We start from the raw sequence: 20,866 nt of genomic DNA on the forward strand, positions 1-20,866 counted from the left end.
TGCAAACGGTCCTTGTATTAAAACTTACGAATTTATGAAGTTCAAAAATTAGACTAATCTATAAAACAATTAATACTTTGAAATTATTTCACTAGTTTAGGGTGGAGAGGTCCATTTTTTCACTTCGAGGCATATTTTTTTCATATTAGTAGCCAAAATAAATCTTATTAAGCCTCGTTACAAATAGTTTAGTTAATAAAAACTCATGCAGTGAAAAACTTTACCAAAAAGGTTAATACAAATTTTTGAATTCACTAAGATATCCACAGACCAGTTGGATTAGAATAAAAATGATCATATGTCATCTACTCCAAATTTCTTTTATGCACTTTTACATAGGTAATTAGGTACGAGTATAGCGACATAATTAATTAAATAGAGTTAAAATATAATTCATGTTCAGATATCCAATACATAAATGCGTAACTAAGTATATAAAGATACTTAAGCTACCCGTTTGTTTGAGTTGTGGTGCATTACCTAATGTAATTATTGAGATAAATATACCGCGGAAACAGAAGGCAGGAAGATATCGCTTAATGATATAAGTTGGAGGTTAATGTTTTAAATGAATATAACAGGTGAGCAGCGGATTGGCTGTCTGCTGGGTAAGATAAAATCTGAAGGCTGCGCGTGCGGCGCTGCGCGGCTGGCCGCGCGTGACGCAACGCGTCGGCGCAGACGCGGTAGCGCCGCACGCCCTCCGCCAGCGCTGCGACTCGCCGAGCTGCTTGATAATTGTTACACAGACGAGTTCAATAATTAAGCGATAAATATACCAGCATTGGCGGTGAGAGGAGGGCGGCAGTCGAGCGGCGGCCGCGTTACGTACCACACACCCGTACCGAGTGATGGACCCGAAGCTCATTCGACATTTTTCTATCGGACGCCGTAGGAATCTCACCGGACTGGTTCCCGCGCAACGCTGCGTTAGTGCGCCGCTCTGGTGAACCCTTTCGCTTGTAAATGTGCCGATATTTACATATGCGCGCTCGATCTCGCGTCGAACTTTCGATCTGCGCCCGCGCCTCACGGCTGAGTTGTGAGACCCGCGACCTGGCCGCCGCCGGCAACTGCGAGCCGCCGCAGCCGCCGCCCCAGCGCGCTCAACTGCTGCACGACGTGCGATGACCTACGTATGTCAACATCAACACATATTACCCACTATTTATTTACTTACTCCTACTTCCAAACCATAAATATGTTGTTTACAATTGATAAAGTACTAAAATAACTGTTTCGAAGTTCACAGATTTGAACAAATTTATTTCTTACTATTTAATGATTCTATACTTTCAAAACAAGTTTATGTTAACTTATATAACAACAAAACAGTTACAACAGTCGCTTAGACACTTCAACGTAATGAAATATAACTCTATCACAACTAAACACGTTGTAGGAACATAACGTATAATGCATACAAATTCCGAGAAGATCCAATGTCCATTTGTATTGATAATACACAAGTTATTAGATACGAGTATGTAAATTATTACCTTGTTCCAATTAAATCACTGACGGGCGATATGACTAGTGACGTTTTTTGGTTAAGTCTTATCAGAGTGACTTGAGATGACGTAGAGACTCATAATGTAGGTGTACAGGAACTACAAGCTTGTGCAGGTCATAACAGTACAATAACAATTTGTTAGAAACGCTATTCGAAGCATACATAACAGGAAAACGAAGAATGTTGATATAAATAAATGCTCTATTTTGCATTCGTTTGTGCAAAGCGGGCAATCGATGGTAACTGGTTGTACGGGCGGAATTCTTTGAATGTTTTGTCTGAGCTTCCTAATATATAAATTAACTGCATCAATGAATCATAAACACATCCAATCTAAATCCTAAATATTCAATTTCTCATAGGTTTTTCTGCCTTGCCTTAATGTGGTTAATTTTATCAAGCAAACTAGAATGTTCAGTACACTTGACATGTGCAATGTGCATGTTATCAAGACGTGGAACAATCGTAGGTATGCGTAAAACATAGATATCACATAACAACTTGTTTTTGTATAAAATAAACAAAAACAGTCTAGTTTTTGCCTATCTTCCTACCAAAACAAATATAAATCCAACCACACGAATTAGTTACGGAGCTATAAACATGGGTGCAATATAAACAAGCTACAATAATATAAAATTTAAATAAGGCTTTTGATATTCTTACTTTACTCTAATAATCTTTCATAAGGATTTAAACGGGCCTACCTCAAGGGTGTATCTTTGGTCCAATGCTATATGTATCACCAGTGCAAAGGCCTCCTTTGCACTGGTGATAATCGAACCTTTAAACAGGTATGCCTGAAACCACCTTTGAGTGGAAGGAAACAAATCTTTAGCGTTAATAGTGTGGTATTTAGTATAAGTACTTAACATATTATCATAGAAAAAGATATGCTGACGTTCGTATGTCTATTCCTCTTTATGTTTTCTTTTTAGACTGGGTTGGGATAGGTCAAGGTCCATAATTGGTACTTTACCGCTAGTTACTTAAAAACTATACAATGTATTAAGTTAATAGTTTACAGCATCGAGGAGTGATCGATGTAAGTTATAAACTTCTATATAGGTATAAACCAGACCAAGAATTTGGGGTCTGTGATATTCCCTTTGATAAGGCAAATTTGTCGTTATGACTTTACCATAAGATCGCTTATGAATTTGCTTTTCATGAGGTTATAGGTGCCATGTTTTTTTTAATTGTCAATCTCCATGCAACCGTCGATCAATTCCGTAGGCAAGTACGAAAGTGAATTCTTCAAAGTAATAAGTACCAACTTTTTTATTTAATTATTCTAAGACATTACTGTGGAAGGGTGAATGCAAATATAAAGGATTCCCAAAATTGGCTTCTGAAATCGCCAATCCGCAGTAAGCTAGCATGGTACTCAATGCTCAAAGTATCCCTATTTGGAAGGCCAGTGCCCAAGAGTAGGATTTTTGTAGTCTCTTGTTATTATTACATTATAAACATGAGCCTCACATTTTATGATTCTTGCTACAAGTCTAGAGAAAACTAGAAAAGTAGGAAGGCATTAATATCCAAGGATACATCAAATGACGTCATTGAATACATTTAAAACTATAATTGAATAGTATGTATAGTCAGTTAGGAGATTTATAGAACAATAAAAATCTCTGAAAGAGGTAAAAATAATTTGTGAAATAAATAAATTCAAATAAATAAAGGTCAGAATCAGGTCACCCAGAAATGAATATGCATCAAAAGTTCGTTTTATAGAAGAATTTGATATAGTAGAGCATAAATTATTGGGCTTTAAACTAAAAAAGGTAACTCTATTGACAATCAAAGTTTTAAAACTTTAAAATCTTTATAAGGAATTGGTTAGAATCAATCATTGAAATATTTCCCTTCAAGTTTCAACCGTAGAATGTTGCTGTAACTCGACTAATCAATGACCAACTTGGATTGGTGACCACCAGACCGTGAAGAGTCGGAAGGCCTTCGTCCACGCTCCGGTGGTTCCATTGACGCCTCCTCTTTTACGCAGCCAATTATAATATGTGTCTACAGTTGTATATTTTAGTTACACAACGTCAACAGACCGATGTTTATATTTATTTAACGGTAACCTCGAGTTGAAAATCACACGATCACAAGTGGTGTGTCTATGAGTGTTTTATTTTCTTTATGCACCAAAACATTCCATGTATGAATATAGTAAATAACTGTAATTTTGTGTATTTAAAATTACACAACCTAAATAGACGAAACAATGAATAAGCGCCGCCAATTATTCCAGAGTGTTGTGTTACGTGTCAACACGTTGACGTGAAGTAGTTAGAAGCCCTTCGCAGGCTTTGTCTCAGCAAGACAGATCCATGCAGGTTCTAAGGAGGCAGGTTTGGACCTCGGCCGTGTAGCAACAACACGTCTGCGGCAAGTGTGTGTGTGCCATACTCATTTGTGCGCGAACCGGTCCTATAGACTCAAGCCACCGTTCGATACAACCACATAATTTAAATAAATGATAAAGTCTCGTGCTGCGTTTCACAATTAAAACTATTAAGGCCGAATGAACGCTACGATTTCGTTTGCCCGTTACATAATTAGAAAGCAACGAGTGACAGAGAAGTTACACTATAAAATAAGAGCAAGTGCGGGTGTAAACATGAAAATTGCAATTTCAACATCCTTTCGATAACTCTAGAGAAACTTGTATAATTTTCATTACCTTACATTCTTCAGGTTTAAATGTTTAATACGTTGAGGTTGGTTCTTGTTACGGATGTCTTGAGATGTATCTAGATTACACGCTTGCACATTTGATGATTTATTCATTGTTTTATGAACTATGCTCTTTCATTATAATAATGTGTCTCGGTTGTGCGGAACCAACCTGCCGAGGCGTACGGTACATGTTCGTCATTAATAACGTGATACCGTTTGCACTAACAATAGTTTAAACACAATTAAAGTATGTAGAGCAAAAATAATATCAATTTGCTATGTATTTGTCCATGTAGGTACCTAATACAGAGAGCAGATCTTGAACATCTAATTAGGCAAATTGATCCTTAATCACATAGAACTCTCACTTACATGAATTGTTTAATAAACTTTTTGTCGCCACGCATAAAATTTTCTCAGTTTTCTCAAAGCGCTCAAACTTTCATAAAGTCGAATCATTGTTACAAGTATTGTTGTTTAGTATGTATTTTAATAAGCTTTTCCGAAAAAGATAAAATATTACGTTTACTATTCTTCTAAACACCACCAAATATCAAGGTTACTACTAGTTATTTAAGCGTTGCACTGTTTGTTCATCATATGTTAAGTTTAGAGGTCAAAGTGGGCATAAACAGTAGTTTCCAACTCATCACCGACGACAGTTTCTATAACCTGTTTCTTAGTCGCAGTATTACGATACGAGTTGTTGTTTTCTTTATCAATAGCTATGAATGTTTTTCGAAAATAAAGCCTATGTGTATATATTTTAGACTCCATAATAGAATAGTCATAATCTAATTTAAGCTCTACAATTGTTTTTAAATTGTAATACGTATTAAGATGGTTATTTATATTTTTATATCATTCTTTATTTGAAAATCTCCTGTCTTTAATCAAATTATCATGGTTATTGTTCAAATATTATTAACACTTTAAATTAGTGCGTACAATCACAATTGACGTTTGTTTTGTTGAAAATGACCAAAAAAAATCCTGGAACCGGTTATTAATCAAAATAAAAAGTTTCTTTATATATAGAAGGCAGTTAATATATATTATGTAGGTGTCTTTTGTGGTAGTTACTTATTTTTTTCATATAAAACGCCATGACAAACATTTCAAGCAGACGTTATCATTTGTTTTGCATCGGGATAATTGCTCTATATTTAATTCTTCTGAAGCTTATAAATTAAAGTCATTCGCAAAGCGCATAGAGCTCGACTTAATTATATAGAGCGAAAGTAATCTGACCTCTTGAATCTGATGGATTCCGGTACTGTGAAGTTGTCACGCGATTTTGCATCTAATTGCCAGCAACGACTGTCATAGGAGATACTTAATATACGTATCTATTGTATTCGTACACATTCCGGACTTCACGAGGCATGGAATGTGTTAGAAACGGTAATTGGTCAAAGGGAACATGATTCAAAAGGTCTAGAAGTTCGAGCCCTAGAGGCTTTATAACAATTTTCCAATAGTCACAGAATTTTAGGCATAGTACATTAATATTTCATTATGCTAAAGAAAAACACAGTCTGGTCATTTTCTTATACGATCGTAGCAAATTAATTCCAATTTTTGAGTAAACTTGAAATTTAATCTTTGCTTTAACATAACTGGTATACAATGAGTGATCGATGTTGTAGCTGTGTGACCCTTATCAATAAACTTAAATACGAAATCATAGGTACTTTGTATCGAATATAATTTATTATATCGTATTTTAAAGTATCACTGACGAATACAGTTTCCGCAAAATTTGTCCACACAAGTATTTTTGTTTCGTATTCTTACTACGTTTATGAAGACTCGTTATTTCAAACGCGACTAGTGTGACAACACTGGTTAATTTTTAAATTTCTTAATATTGCTCTTTGACTGGATTAAGTTTTATTTTCGGTCGTGATATTATATTTTAGCATAACGAGTTTTCCAAGTTCGTATAGGTAAGACGCATTATCTCGTACAATATCGATGTCCTACCGTCATTCAGACGAAATTATATACTTTTTACAATCCTGTTTGATTACAGACTTTTTATTAGCTGATACTACTACTATTTAAAAAGTGATTAAGCGGTTATATATCTCGTGATTTTCTTTAAGACTATGATCTCAGAATTGGTATACTCGTAGTAATGTGGGGCATTTGGTGTGCTGCGTGCGCTATGAGAGTCAACTGAGGTCAACTTGATGGTGTCCGACCATCCGCAGAGCGCACCTCGACAATGTTGCAGTCTCTAAACATCACACATTACGACCGCACGTGGCTCGTACGACACCGACACATATTTCATTGGCCCGCACTTAGCATACCTGAGACTCAAAGAGCTTTTTCAATTTCCTAACCAACATTATTTATCAGTGCTTATGAACTATTTATTCGCCATTTTGTATATTTCATTTCAAGTTTGGAACACAAGTCTAAAATGTCCGCAAATTATTTTATGAATAAATGAATGTTGGTAGGTGTTTCGTTTCTTTAAAATTGGTTTCGAATAATAAGCTGCTAAGTTATAATTGTTTAAGAAAGTACTTTTTTCGTAATTAGTATTGCAATACTGTAAATGATATTAGCCTGAGTTATTTGTACAATAGGACTGACGTTACTGTCAATTAAACAAGTCTTTGACAAACGCCTAATCTACAATATTATATCATCGCCTTAATTATGTCAAAGGCAGCTTCTAAGAAATGTTAATTGATGTAATTGGCTAGTGCAAAGTATGTAATCTTTGAATTATTAGCATCCTTATATTGTCATCACCTTGGTATGTTTTGCAATTGAATTTAACGTCGTTTTTACCTTTTATAAAATAAATCTTTATAGATATACTGTTTAAGTTTTAGGGTTACTTCGGCACATCTCTATACGAAAATAGTACAGCGGAAACATGAGGTTGGCAGACAAAGATCGGTCTAGAATAATATAAATAATATCTACAAAATAATATTCTACGCCATCAAAAACAAAATAATTTCAATAAGAAGAGAAAAACCAATGAACTTTTCTTAGCTTAGCTTAAAGAAAATGCGCAACGCAATAATTTAGTAGATATAGCTTTAACGAAAGCGTTTAGATTGACTACATATATTTTATGCTTAAAAACACATAATTAATAAGTAATAAAAGGTAAAGTCCTATTAAATATTCCGATATTATTAAATCATTTGGCAGCTAACGCTTAGCGAGCCACAAACTTGGCGGTCTATTATAATAATTATGTGGACATATGACTTATTATTAGCCGATTCGATAAAAATAAAATCAGTTTGACTTAATTGGTTATTTATTTAAAATGTTAGTGATAAGTAATTTTTCATGTAAATGTGGGCCTAATAAAAATCGAGTCACGCGAATAAGAATAATATATTCTAAAGTATTCTCTTGTTGGTGAATAAACGTTCATGTATAAGTTGGATCAGTTTAACCAAATTCTGTGTAAAATTCAAGTTGTAATTTTAAACTTATTTGTTATTTGAATCGTGGACGTTTTGAATTCTGTTCGTTGTAATTCAGTGAATTTTTTTAGCTTTGTCAGGCGCAACTGAAGCACGTGACAGAAGTGATAGTAGCAGCTTAAAACAATTATACTTATAATATTCTCAGTCCATGAATAAGTACCGTTTTATAAACGTATTAATAATCACGTGACATTGATGAGGTACCTATCGTGGAACAGAATTAATATGAAATAAATTTGCTTACTAACGCTCTTTGGCGCCGTCTCTAAAACCCGGTCTATGTATCTATTAACTTTTCTAAACTTGCTACTGGTGCGGACCAAATACGTTTGAAAGCTTATGTTTCGATAATTAATACATTTTTTATCATATTACGCTATGCGCATGTTCACAGGAACTGCTAATGGATAGGTTTTTAAAATAATCTCTTTATGTTTTCGGTAGACGTTTCTTTAACCGTATTTAAAGTTGGATTAGCATTAATTTTCTGAGAACGTCATTAGTCAAACAGTAGTTTGTATTCACAAGCAAATTATAGAGTAAAATGGGGCGGCCGCAATATCGGTGTTACACAGTGGTATTTTTTAAGGATTAAAATTGTTGAAATACTTATACGTTAAATTATGTCTATCTATCTATGCTTTAGCACAAAAAATAAGCACATACATACTATGCTTCCTTACAAAAGACAATTTTGACTCAATGAAGTCATACTGACTCACTTAATTAGTAACATACAAATCTCAGATTTTAGGTCGAATACAATAATCATAGGGACTACCTTTTCAATTACTTTTTTTCATAGTTCCGAATTTCAGGTAAACTCTACATTTTACATGGAGTGATGGCCGCTCTGACGTCTAGCAACTATTTAACTGGGTAACACAGTAACCGATTTTCCGGAGAATTGGCTTCAACCTAAATATAGTTGTATTGAAATCGCGTCCCCAATTTAGTTTTGGGGTAACGCTACAGCTTGGCAGAAACATATAACTAATCATCATGTACTAAGTAGCAGATTAAATACGTTTTATTGTGGGGAAGAGAGTTTTATGTTGGCCTCGTCCTAATTTGAATGTGATATCCACGATTTAAACATTTGTGTGATAAATAACTGAAATCGAAAAGTAATAAATTAACCACAGATTCAATCAACGACTCTAGAGATGTATACTGATTTTTATAAAAAAAACTAGCTATTGCCCGCGACCTCGTCCGCGTGGTTAGAAGATTTATAAGTTATGATTCATATCTGCTCTGTTTTTTTCACACTTTCCATCGTATCTTCGCTCCTGTTAGTCGCAGCGTGATGGCCTAAAACCTTCCGTGATGAATGGTCTATTCAACACAAGAATTTTTCAATTTGAACCTGTAGTTCCTGAGATTAGCGCGTTCAAACAAATAAACAAACTCTTTAGTTTTATATATTAAAGTATAGATAAGCACTTTCTAAGATTTTGTGTTTATTTATACTCGTAATTAATAAGGAATACCCTTTCCCCTTTTAAAAATTCATATCTATATCAAACAAACCTATTGTAAGTTAGTTTACTCCAAGTATTTATACAAAAACTTTCGCATTTCACTGAACAATAAGCCATGATTCGCGGAGCTACCTCGCGCCAGGCCCGTGGCAACCCGCGGCCTTCTATCTTTCTCACTAACTTCGTACATGATATGACAGTACAGCAATTTATTCACTTCGACCAATGCAACCCGAAACTTTGCATGTTACAATGTAAACGCAACAAATATGGTTATGTGTCGTTAAATAAAACAAGAATTACTTCTTCTCGAGATTGCATAAACTTGTTTCCACCTTAGAGATAGTTTTAAAGTGAATTTATTTCTATGTGTTTAGCAATTGATTTAAAGATTTGTAATAAAAAGTAATTTATAAAAATATGGACGAAACATGTTGATTGTCTATTTTCACAAAATATCAAAAATGTGAATTTCCAATCAACATTATATAGGTAAAAATTGGCATTTCAGGTTCAAATTATGGTATGCAAAGTTTTATCAAATAGAAAACGAGAACACGTTTTTAAGTAATAATTTTATGTAGAGCTGAAATTAAACCTTTGTGTTTTACTTTCGATGTGGTATAGAAAAGATTGACTAATCTACAGAATGTGAAAAACATGGAGAGCAACTAACTATATTTTATTTTGTAAAAAACAATGTTTCTTGAATATCGAAACCTTTACGTTACCTCGAATTCCTGCTTATTGAACAGGTGACAGGCGGTTATTAAAAAAATTAGTAGAGTATATAATTACTCTTTTTTTATTTTATCGATATCGTAAAGTAAATTTACACTTGGATCACTTTAGGAAAAACAAATTGTATATATGTAGAAAATGTTGACATAAAGGATTTGGTCGAAACTTGCAATTTCTATACAATGTTAAACATATAAAAACACGGCAAAAAGTAAAGTATTTTACACCATATATGCTACTGGTGTTAATTGGTAAAATAGTAAAACATTAACGCATTTAAAATACGAATACTGCGTAAACAGTGGAAACGTGTTAAAACCGGCCGTTTTCAATTAGAGCCGACATAACCAACCAGAAAAAAAAACAACATAAAAAAGCGTCAAACTAAAGATGACATGCCGGTGTTAATTTTCTTTAATCCAATCTTGAACAACGCTAGACAAAAGGAGAACTGTCAATTAGTGAGGGCATTTTATCCTGGGTATCATTGAAACACAGGAGGGACGTAATCTGGGGGCCTACCGATACCTATCGTTGTTGATATCGTTGCAGTTGCGGGAGCAGAAAAGCGCTCTACAAGTTGTAGAGCAGCATCTCTTTCCCACGTCTGCGAGAATATCACGTTAAGACATGGTGGTAGGCCCACTGGCCAGCTATTCCCGACGGTCGTTGATCTAATTGAGCATTTGAGCGGTGCGTGCGTGCTAATGGGCTAATTACGTACATGAAGACGTGAATTGGTGAATCAACTGCAGGACGCGGTCGCCCGTGGGAGGCAGACGGCGTGGCTCCGTGCCCGCTGCTGGCATACTTCGCTATCGTAAAACGTGATTTCAACTAACTTTTGTATTAATCAAAAGGCTTTTTATACCTGAGTATATATGATATCATAATTAGACAACGTTTCAAAAATGATTGTTTAAACTGGACACAGCGGAGTAGAGACAAAAATTTAAATTGATATCGTTTATAAGGCTTAACTATCACATATCACAATATACTTATAATAAGAAGACTACTTATCTTTAATGCTTCAAAGTCTTCGGAAAACTGGATTTTCATTTCTATTTTTCAAAAAGGTACACATTTCCACGGCAAAACTTCTTTGCCATAATTATGATGGATGTCAATTACCAAATTAGTAACAGCTGTTATAAAGAGATCTTATTTAACTAGGTATTTTGGTAACTTCCTATTTTTTGTCTTCTTTCTGAGCTGAGTTTCAATCTATACTAATATATAAAGCTGAAGAGTTTGTTTGTTTGAACGCGCTAATCTCAGGAACTACTCGTTCGAATTGAAAAATTATTTTTGTGTTGAATAGACCATTCACCGAGGAAGGTTTTAGGCTCTGCGACTAATTGGAGCGAAGATACAATGGAAAATGTGGAAAAAAAACTAGGCGGGTTAAAATCATAAGTTATATCTCTAACCACGCGGACGAAGTCGCGATCAACAGCTAGTCGTATCATAAATTTGAAATAGCAATATACCGATCTATAAAAATATTTTTCTCATCTGAAGCTTCACAAATGTGAAGATCTCAAACTAAGGGATAGTTGCAGTTGCTTACTCTTACGAGTTACTATGGCACCTGCTTATACTCGTAAATAATGAATTTATTACCTGACATATGTGTGCATAAATAGCAACTAAGTATGGATCATTGGAAATCTTACCATAAAACAAATAACTTTATCGATTAACTCTTTTAAATGTTTTTTAAGGACATCTTAGTTATCAAATCAGACTCGCCAGACAAAAACGCATAATCATAAGAAAGCTGCATGCCAATATTTATGAAGGCTAAAGAGGTTTATATAAGAGATTCAAGTAAAGAAATAACCTTAACTAGCCAAAAAACTGATGTTAATTCTTGGGGTCTCTAGAAGAATAGCCGACAAAAGGTTAGACAATCTAGCAAACTACTTCAGATTCACTGATTTCAACAATAAAAAAGATCTAACATAATACAATTATTTAAAATCATGTTCTATAAATCTTGTCTAATATCATACTATCAAACAAATAACTCTCAACAAGTTTCAAGTCGAGCGAAAAGTCATTAAAGTAATGCTAATGTTGCCAATGCTTCAAATCCAACGGCAAACGTCGCCAGCAGATTTAATATCAATTATTATTCTATATCTTCCGTATAAAAACTGGTATAAAGTGATTCTAACTTTCGCTACCGTCAAAATACCTCATATAACGGCTTCAAGAGACACGCGCCAAAAAAAGAACAGAGCATTAGTTATTTGCGCGTAACGGCTCAAGCCAGTAGCGCGGTGCCCGGTAGCGCCGGCGAGCGAGCTGCCGAATGTCATGCTCGCAATCATTATTGCGGTTAGGACGTATTTATGAACACTCATACTAAATAATAATTGAGGTTTATTACCTTTAATAAAACTGCAATGGTACCGGTATCTCTTTTTAATTTTCTCTATATGGATACCTACACTCGAATCGTTCGACGCGATCCAAACTTTTAAATGTCCGGAATAAACCAATTAATGGAACTTTTTATAGGAATATTTTGAGATATTTCTTTAATTCCTTGCCGAGAATTTATGTAAAATATTGCAGATAATTCAGGTTACGATGTTTTAAAACGAATCATGAATTATGTTACGACTGGCGATGGCAACGGGAAGACTTTCATAAAAATGTAACGGTAATAAACGTAAAGATTGTTTGAGTTCTGCACGTATTTCTTATTTGGCTGGACCATTTACTTATTGGTTCCTGGTTGTAAAACTCGTACACACTTTTGGCAAACCTAAGTGTTAAATTTTTAGGTAAATAAAATACACGATTTGAGTGATACTAAATTTTGGTGTTTTATAACAAAGTTATCTCTCCGTCGGCAATAAATCCATTCATAGTTTCCTATTAAGTGCGCAATTAAACTGCCCAGAAGAACTTGACCTATCACACTCTCTTACGTAAAACAAATTAAAAACATATGAGGCGTAATAAGTTTTCCACATGTTTCATAAAAATACAGTTGCGGTGGCCATCTGTGCCGGCACGTGGGTCAACACACACCTGAAACTCACCGGCCATTATTGTTCACGACACACTCATCGAGAAGACTCGCTGCTTGCATTTTATCTTCGCAATATTTACTCAACTACATCTCATTGTTATAACTTTCGTGGCAGCTGCGTTCTGTATAAGAGAAAGGTATAAAAACAACCACCATTATCTGTAATACGTGAAAAAGACAACGGCTGAGGTATTAGAGGAAGCGCGTCGTAAATGATAAAGACTGTTTAGACTGCTTATCATCTGAACCGAGTTGGTGAGTGACTAATGCTTTTGTTTATGATGTGGGACTTCACGCTGTCGAACTAGTCCATACTTGAAACTTACCAACCAATGACGACTTGTCACTACAGTTTTTGGCTTTGTCTAGAAGCGGGTTTTTTTGCGTTACATTCTTTTCTGCTATTCCTGTAAGAGCAAGTACTTGCCCTTGTTTTTGGTGCATTCGCATTTCTGTCAATCTCAAAAGTCAGAATGGAAATAACATAAAAGCGTTCTATCTCTCTTATGAATTTCTTCGTAGCACTCGTAGCGGCGTAGCCCAAAAACCACAAAGGTGGAAATATTTTTGGTGTATCCTGTGATCATTATAATGATATGTACTCATAATTTGATTATCACAATTTTGAAATTTTGCCAAAGTAATCATGTTTGAGAGTGTTTCAATGGTGTTTTAGATGCGTTAGTTTCTAACTCTCTGTGGCTGTGTGCCTTCCGAGGATTTTTTTTCGTTTTTGGGGGAGAGGCTCAAATTCAACAGAGCTTTATGATAGGTCGAGTAGAGCTAGAAGAATACAATGGATTGAAAATGCAGTGGACAAGCGCTACGAGAGGAATGAGAGGTAGAGGGTTTGTAGCTGTGGCGCGGTTGACGTAGGCATTGTTTGTTGGTTTGGTAGTGGTAGTGGTGTGGTGAGGGTTGATCCCGGGCGCCGGCGCACAGGGGCGGGGCGGTGCGAGGCGCGGGGGAGGCGGGGGCCGGGGGGCGGGGCGGGCACGCCCGCGCAGCCGCGGCGCGGGGTCCGCGGACGACGCCGCCGCGTCTGCCGCGCCTGGCGCTCATTCGGGCCGCGAGCGCAGCGCCGCGAGCACGCTATGCGCGACACTTCAGCCCCGCACGCACGAGCGCGCGACCACTCCCGCGCGCCTGTCCGACACAGTGATGTTACCAGACTCCGCTGTTATGTGCCATCGGTTCGGTCGTGAACGAGTGCCACTACATCTGTTCCCCAAGCGTTGACTGTGCGTTCGTTCGAGGATATCGCGGATTTTGCGTACCCGTCGACGTTGGATGCGTTAAAATTTCGGGTGAGTGAGAGAGGCGAGCGGTCGTGCGCCCGCGGCCGGTTTGACCGCATTATTTTCGAAATACGTACGCCGCAATCCGGTCGACCGCGCTAGAACGATCAAAACATTATAACAAAAACATATAAATTCGGTGACGTTCATATATTTTTCCAGAACAGGCTGTATTTTCTTGGAATTTGAACACTTTCACAAAATATTAATTTTGTTTCAGTAAAATGTGTGTTTGTTTGTTTTGCTGTTTTAGAGGTTTGAAGTGGAGCTTTAGAAGTTGGTTAGAGTCAAAAGTTTCTCTATTTCAGTTAAAAATTAATTGTAGAGTTGTTCAGTTTAGTTAAAGTTTAGCAATCATGATTAAACAATGTCACTTGAAGCCTAAAGCCCGTACAGTTATCCGTAGCAACACGAAACGCATCCCGTTGATGTCTTTTACAGAACGCTTTTGGAAAGTGCTTGAGCGATATAGCCATGTTTATATTGGTTGTTTGTGTAACATCACATGTGATTTTGGTTTCTCTTAGTTTTAATATGATGTGTTAAGTTACCGGTGTATTTTTTGAATATTCTTAAATATTGTGTTATAGTGCAGATTTTGTTACGTTCTTGTGATTTTGAGATAGAGTGATTTTATAAACGTAGAGTGTTCGAGAGTTTTTTGCGTATTGTGTCACATGCCGCATTATTTTGATAATACTCTCCTATTCTCAAATAGTAGAGTTAGCCCAATTTGTTTAAGCTCATACTCTATTTAAATTGGGTTAATCGCAAAAAATCGTGTTATGTTAACAAACTAAAACAAATTGATGCGAATTCTTAAACCATGTGTTATCATAGTACCTACTTGCATCGAACAATCTCTGGTTTTTCTCAAAACGATACAGAATCTTGTTTGTAAATTACTGGGACGTAAAACATTCTTGTGAAAAGCAGGGAAATTCCAAATGTGTGAGTGTAAACAAATAAAACGATAATAACATAAACAGCTGTGTTGTGGTTTGGCGATTGTGTTAACTTGCAGATACCGTATTATTTAAGCGTTGAGATGTTTATCTACGAATGCTTTCTTACCTCGCTCAGGCCATAGGAGGTGTTTGTTAGACTAAACCACGTGTGTTTATATCTTGTCAGTTTTAGCTCCTTGACTATTCATTACATAGACGCTACTAGCGCCAGTGCGGATTCATTCGCTCTCCGCGTATCTTTAAAAATCGGCGACGTAACACCTCGTTGATAAGGGAGGCATTTGACAATGAATGCCAAGGGGGCGGGTCTTAGACCTCAAATAAAAATAATCATCATCGCCGAACACTATCAGTCATCGTCTAACTCTGGTCGGATACGTGTCTCTACCTGATAATACACTAAGAACACGTAGGCGTATATTTGCTCGGTCTTTCTCATTAATTAATAATTGCTCGGCCATATAAAGTATATGTCAATTTTCCTCAATTAAAAATACGGTATACAGTTAGTGACCTAACGCGCTGATGTTTATTCAGAATTGTCGTCATTCATACATAATATTAAAATAAAATCAGAAGATATTGGAATACCATTAGTGCAGTGTGGTACGTACCTTATAACAAGTACTGACTCTATAATGTTGTGCGGCTTTACTAAATGTGACAAACTCGGTTCGAAACTCGCTCCTCCACTTGTTGACCAGTACATGTAGTATTCAATTGATTTAAATATGCATGAGTATATTACAATGTATGTTAGTGCATTCATTAGAAATACACCTAGAGATAAAACAACTGCCGGTTATACACAATGTCACTCTTTGTTGGCTAACCAATTACTAGTAAAATGCAGCAGTGTTGTTAGTTCCTTGGAAATTCTTGCTCAATTAGATTATTTGTGTCGATTTGTGAGCCTTAATATTCCTCTGATCCCTTTGAATTAATTACTTCTGTCTCAAACCCTACTTAATAAAGAAAATTTTATTAAGTGGATTGAAATTAGGTTTTTATTTTTTTTCTCAAAGCTTTCAGTCAATATTCAATCAATCTTTTAACTTTTTCAGATTGTTTTCTGAAATACTTATATCTCTTAATAATTTCTGTAAATTTTTAATATCATTACAGTGTTATGCGAACATCTAGAGACCGAATGCTAGGCTTATATGGAAATTTAGTTATTGGTTTATTACGGATAAAATATTATTTAGTTTTCAAATAAATGTGCAACGTATCCAAATTATAACGTTTGTTTTTCATCTTTGCAGGTGGCTCGAGGAGAATTATGCGTGGGGCGTGCGCATGCGCGGTGGTGTGCGCGCTGGTGGCGCTGTGCGCGTGCGCGGGATTGGACGAGCGCACGCGCGGCGCCGCCGAGCGCCAGCTGCTGGCGCTGCTGGGCCTGCCGCGCCGGCCTGCGCGCCGCGCCGCGCCGCCGCCCGTGCCGCGGGCCATGCGCCTGCTCTACGAGGCCGACGGCGCCATACCCGCTGCCGCTGCCAACACAGCAAGATCTTTCCATCACACTCCCACCGAGCTCGACGCACGGTTTCCGGGCGAGCATCGATTTCGTCTATATTTCAACTTGAGCGGCATCCCCAGCGATGAGATCGCTCGAGGAGCCGACCTCACTTTCCAACGAGTTGATGAAGTTACGGGCGCCCAGCGGCTACTTCTGTATGATGTGGTTAGGCCGGGCCGCCGCGGAAAGACCGCACCTATACTGCGGCTCCTCGACTCAGTGCCATTGAGGCCAGCCAAAGGTGCGGTCACAGCAGATGCGCTCAGCGCCGCGCGGCGTTGGCTCTCAGAGCCAAAACACAATCATGGACTATTAGTGCGTGTGTTAGAAGAGGGTGAGCGAAATGTGGACGCTAAACAACCTCATGTGAGAGTGCGGAGACGTGTGACTGAAGAGGACGAGGAGTGGAACACGCGGCAACCGCTGCTGCTGCTGTACACGGAGGACGAGCGCGCGCGAGCCGCGCGGGAGAGCGGCGAGACGCGCCTGGTGCGCAACAAGCGCGCGACGCAGCGGCGGGGCCACCGCACGCACCACCGGCGCAAGGAGGCTCGCGAGGTCTGCCAGCGGCGGCCGCTCTACGTGGACTTCGCGGAGGTGGGCTGGAGTGACTGGATCGTCGCTCCTCACGGGTACGAGGCGTACTACTGCCAGGGCGACTGCCCGTTCCCGCTGTTCGACCACTTGAACGGCACAAACCACGCGATCGTACAGACTCTTGTAAACTCAGTGAACCCGGCCGCGGTGCCGAAAGCGTGCTGTGTACCGACACAGCTCTCCTCAATTTCCATGTTGTACATGGATGAACTGAACAATGTGGTGCTCAAAAACTATCAGGACATGATGGTGATGGGCTGTGGTTGCCGATGACGAAGGCGCCCTCCCTCCAGTGCGGACCTAGTGATAACTCGTGGACCCAGTGTACATATAGTGACGGCCTCGAAAAATTGTACATACTTATTTGTGTATATATTCGTGTAATTATTATTTTATTAAAATGCAGATGTAATAAACGATGTAATTATAAATTTTACTTTTATTATTTACTAAACACACCCATGGCCACTTTCTTAAACATGATTGAAAGTAAATACTAGCTATTGATAATAATATTAAAGTAGTAGATAGCAAAGTGATGTGTTAAAACCTATAGAGATCCTAGATTCGTAGCAATTATGAATATTTTTGTAACCAACATGCTTACAGTCGTATACATATAGTAGTTTTTGCTTGTAACTTTAGATCTAACATAAATAAATACGTAGGAGCAAGCCTGTATCACAGGCTATGAGAAGCCAGAGACTCACAACTGACCTAACCTTAGGATATCGAATATCTTATTCCACTAATTGTTGCGGAGGTCAGGTACCCGACGCTCCGAGTAAAGCACTCATGTTCTACGCTGTCTCCTATATGTATAAATACAGTCAGTAACTGAAATAGTTTCAAGCAATCTCATTTACAGACTTCGGGCATTCGTCAGCGATATGCTAAACTTTTTGACTATGCTGAACTATGTTCGTCTAGCTGAGTTAGCAAAAACTTGAGTATATCGAAAGCAGGCTAATTTTGGTACATTATAACAACCATAGCAACTCGGCAACGACTCATTAAATTTGTCTGTATTCATTTATTTTGAAAACTTTGTAGAATCAACCATCTTTTGCTGCTTATTGTATCCTACACCTGAAATATAGGAGTATGAATAATAATTATGAACGGTTTCTCATTTTTTTATAAACTTACATAATAACTCGCCTATGACGTATTTTATTAAGAGTAATAAATTTTTAATACTTAATTAATTCATAGCTAAATTTGTTATACGATTTCAGCATTTCATTACATAATTTCATGATTTTTATAGCCGAGAAGCGTAGCTTTAAACTTTTAAATATTTGGGTATGCAAACAATAATGAACCAATGAAATAATTAAAAATATCTATAAAATATGCACTTGCGTTCATAAAAACCACCGTCACTACCCACCTCATATGAAGTCCAGTTTAGTCAGGATATCCCACCACTAAAGGTACTGCTATAAAAACAATTTCAATTGCCTTATATAATTACCCATAACGTTATTAGTAAACTACGAAGCACAAACTTAAAAAAAAACTCGAATATGAATGAACTTACACGGTTCTCATATTTGACTTAGCAACCAGACTAAAAACCCGAGCATATCAAAAGCAGGCCTATGTTATGCCTAAACACCGAACACAAAAGCGATATTGAACTCGCAGTCAAAATAAGGCTTCAGAGGAACGCCGGGTCGTCTAGAGGTGCGTGTCACACTAACCTCGGAACAAGGTTGTGAATTGAACCTAACGTATGAATGAAACAGTAAAACATTCGACAATCGCCTGTTGCTATGCTGAGCTTTTATACAGTTTCAAACAGCGCACCTTCTGGGACCTATTTTTTTTTATTTGGCATGGGAATTCTCTTGGACATCCATTTCCTCGGGGGAAAAAGCGTCAGTAGGGAGTACCTAAGCGGGTAGTGTCAGACCCGTGATAATTAAACCTGAACTGACTACCACCGCTTTAAGTCCCACTGTAGCAGTTGTGTAAGCAAGATGACGCAGTACCTACACACGTAGATTGGAGCCTCTTTTTAATTTAACAATCACACTTAAAGACGTCGTGATGGGCCCTCAATGTGCCATCCTTCGTTGTACTGCTGGTATTCAAGTTGTTAGCAAATTGAGAAAAGTTTTACTGATTACATGCGCGAAGAAGGTAGACTCAAAGTTCTTTCACCCAAAGGTCAGGCTCACGGCGATAATAAGTCATCTTATTTGTATGTGAAAGAGTATTAGTAGCAAATTTGAACATTAACAATCAGGGATACTTTACGCCAATCAAAAAACGAAAAGGTTCGATGACAAATAAATTTGATAACCCACAAATATAATCGTTTAAAATAGCCGCAACAGAAAAACATCATCTGTAAAAATTTCAAGGTTCATGATACATGTATAGCTTGCTGACAGACGGACTGCCGGATAGTCAACTGTGCCTTAATAATAGAGTTCAGTTTTGACCCTTTTGGTACAGAACCCTAAGAACAAGAAGGGACTTGACTAATTAACCTTCTAATACAATATTGTACTACATTGTAAAATAAATACAGTCGTTTAACTATAAATGTCACGCTCCAATTCAGACAGAGATGAATTTAATCTAGATTTTACATTAATACTAGTCTAGTTTAAAAGGCAGATAACTTAATTCAAGGTTAAGTTAGTCTAGCTGAACTTAATACAATCTCCTTCGTCTATTATAATTAATATTCGTCTTCAGCTTGTTAATGACTTCCAAATTTAATTTGCGTTAATTATCTGTAAACTAAATTACGCAAGAAAGTATAATTTCATAATATTTACCTCAATTGTTATTGTAAAGACAAGCTCCTATGTCAAGACCAAGTCGAGTTTCACTTTTTTTTAACTACGAACTCATTGAAATGGGTTAAGGATAGGTTAGGTGTGTACATTCATGAATGTACTGCACAAAAAAAAAACAATTTTATAGGTACTGACTTAAATAGAGCGCTTAGTTCTAAAATAAGTATTATTGCGACGATTTTTTCATGATTCATTCTTAAATTATCAAGCCGTTCTACAAAGCTTGACTGACTTTAAACGCATTACGATAAACAAGAAAAAAAAACATTCAATCATTAACGTCGAGCAATCTAAACGTAATTATTCATATCGATCATTTATAATAATGTAAAGGCTAGACTTCCGCTCGGAAGTTAGCAGTTACTAACTTGATGCCATTGAACCACTGTTACTAGCCTAAACCACACCTAAATACATATTGATTGCTCTATAAATAGTATGAGCTGTTTCGAGAAAAGAAATGAAGTATGCGTAACCATAAATTGCACAACATAAACAACATGCCTGTAAGCCTTTGAGCTTGAATCACTGGATACATAATAATTTAATTGTCCAAGAGTGTAGAGTTTATTCTCGTACACTCCGTAGGTATGCCGTTTGCATACGGGGCCGCATTCCACCGAGGAAATTCATCTAGTTGAATTGTATAAGGTTTGCGAGGCGCATGACGCGTGCGGTTTAGCCTTTCTTTTCTCATGGTATCCTCTTGCAATATAATTCCGC

General features: G+C 37.1%; 1 protein-coding gene across 3 annotated transcripts; it reads left to right on the plus strand.

The window, feature by feature from the left end:
* Nucleotides 1–298: 298 nt before the first annotated feature.
* LOC113497790 (protein decapentaplegic) lies at nt 299–17,758 on the plus strand. Of its 3 annotated transcripts, XM_026877507.1 has the most exons (3): nt 299–339; nt 582–1,136; nt 16,477–17,758. In XM_026877507.1, the coding sequence occupies exon 3, from the start codon at nt 16,494–16,496 to the stop codon at nt 17,598–17,600; it is 1,107 nt and encodes a 368-aa protein (XP_026733308.1). In that variant the 5' UTR covers nt 299–339; nt 582–1,136; nt 16,477–16,493; the 3' UTR covers nt 17,601–17,758. The 3 variants fall into 3 exon arrangements, with proteins under 3 accessions (XP_026733308.1, XP_026733309.1, XP_026733310.1); XM_026877508.1 differs by lacking the exons at nt 299–339; nt 582–1,136 and adding an exon at nt 14,005–14,252; XM_026877509.1 differs by lacking the exons at nt 299–339; nt 582–1,136 and adding an exon at nt 14,261–15,817.
* Nucleotides 17,759–20,866: the final 3,108 nt, after the last annotated feature.

The sequence above is a fragment of the Trichoplusia ni genome, chromosome 9, assembly GCF_003590095.1.
Source record: "Trichoplusia ni isolate ovarian cell line Hi5 chromosome 9, tn1, whole genome shotgun sequence".
NCBI lineage: Eukaryota > Metazoa > Arthropoda > Insecta > Lepidoptera > Noctuidae > Trichoplusia > Trichoplusia ni.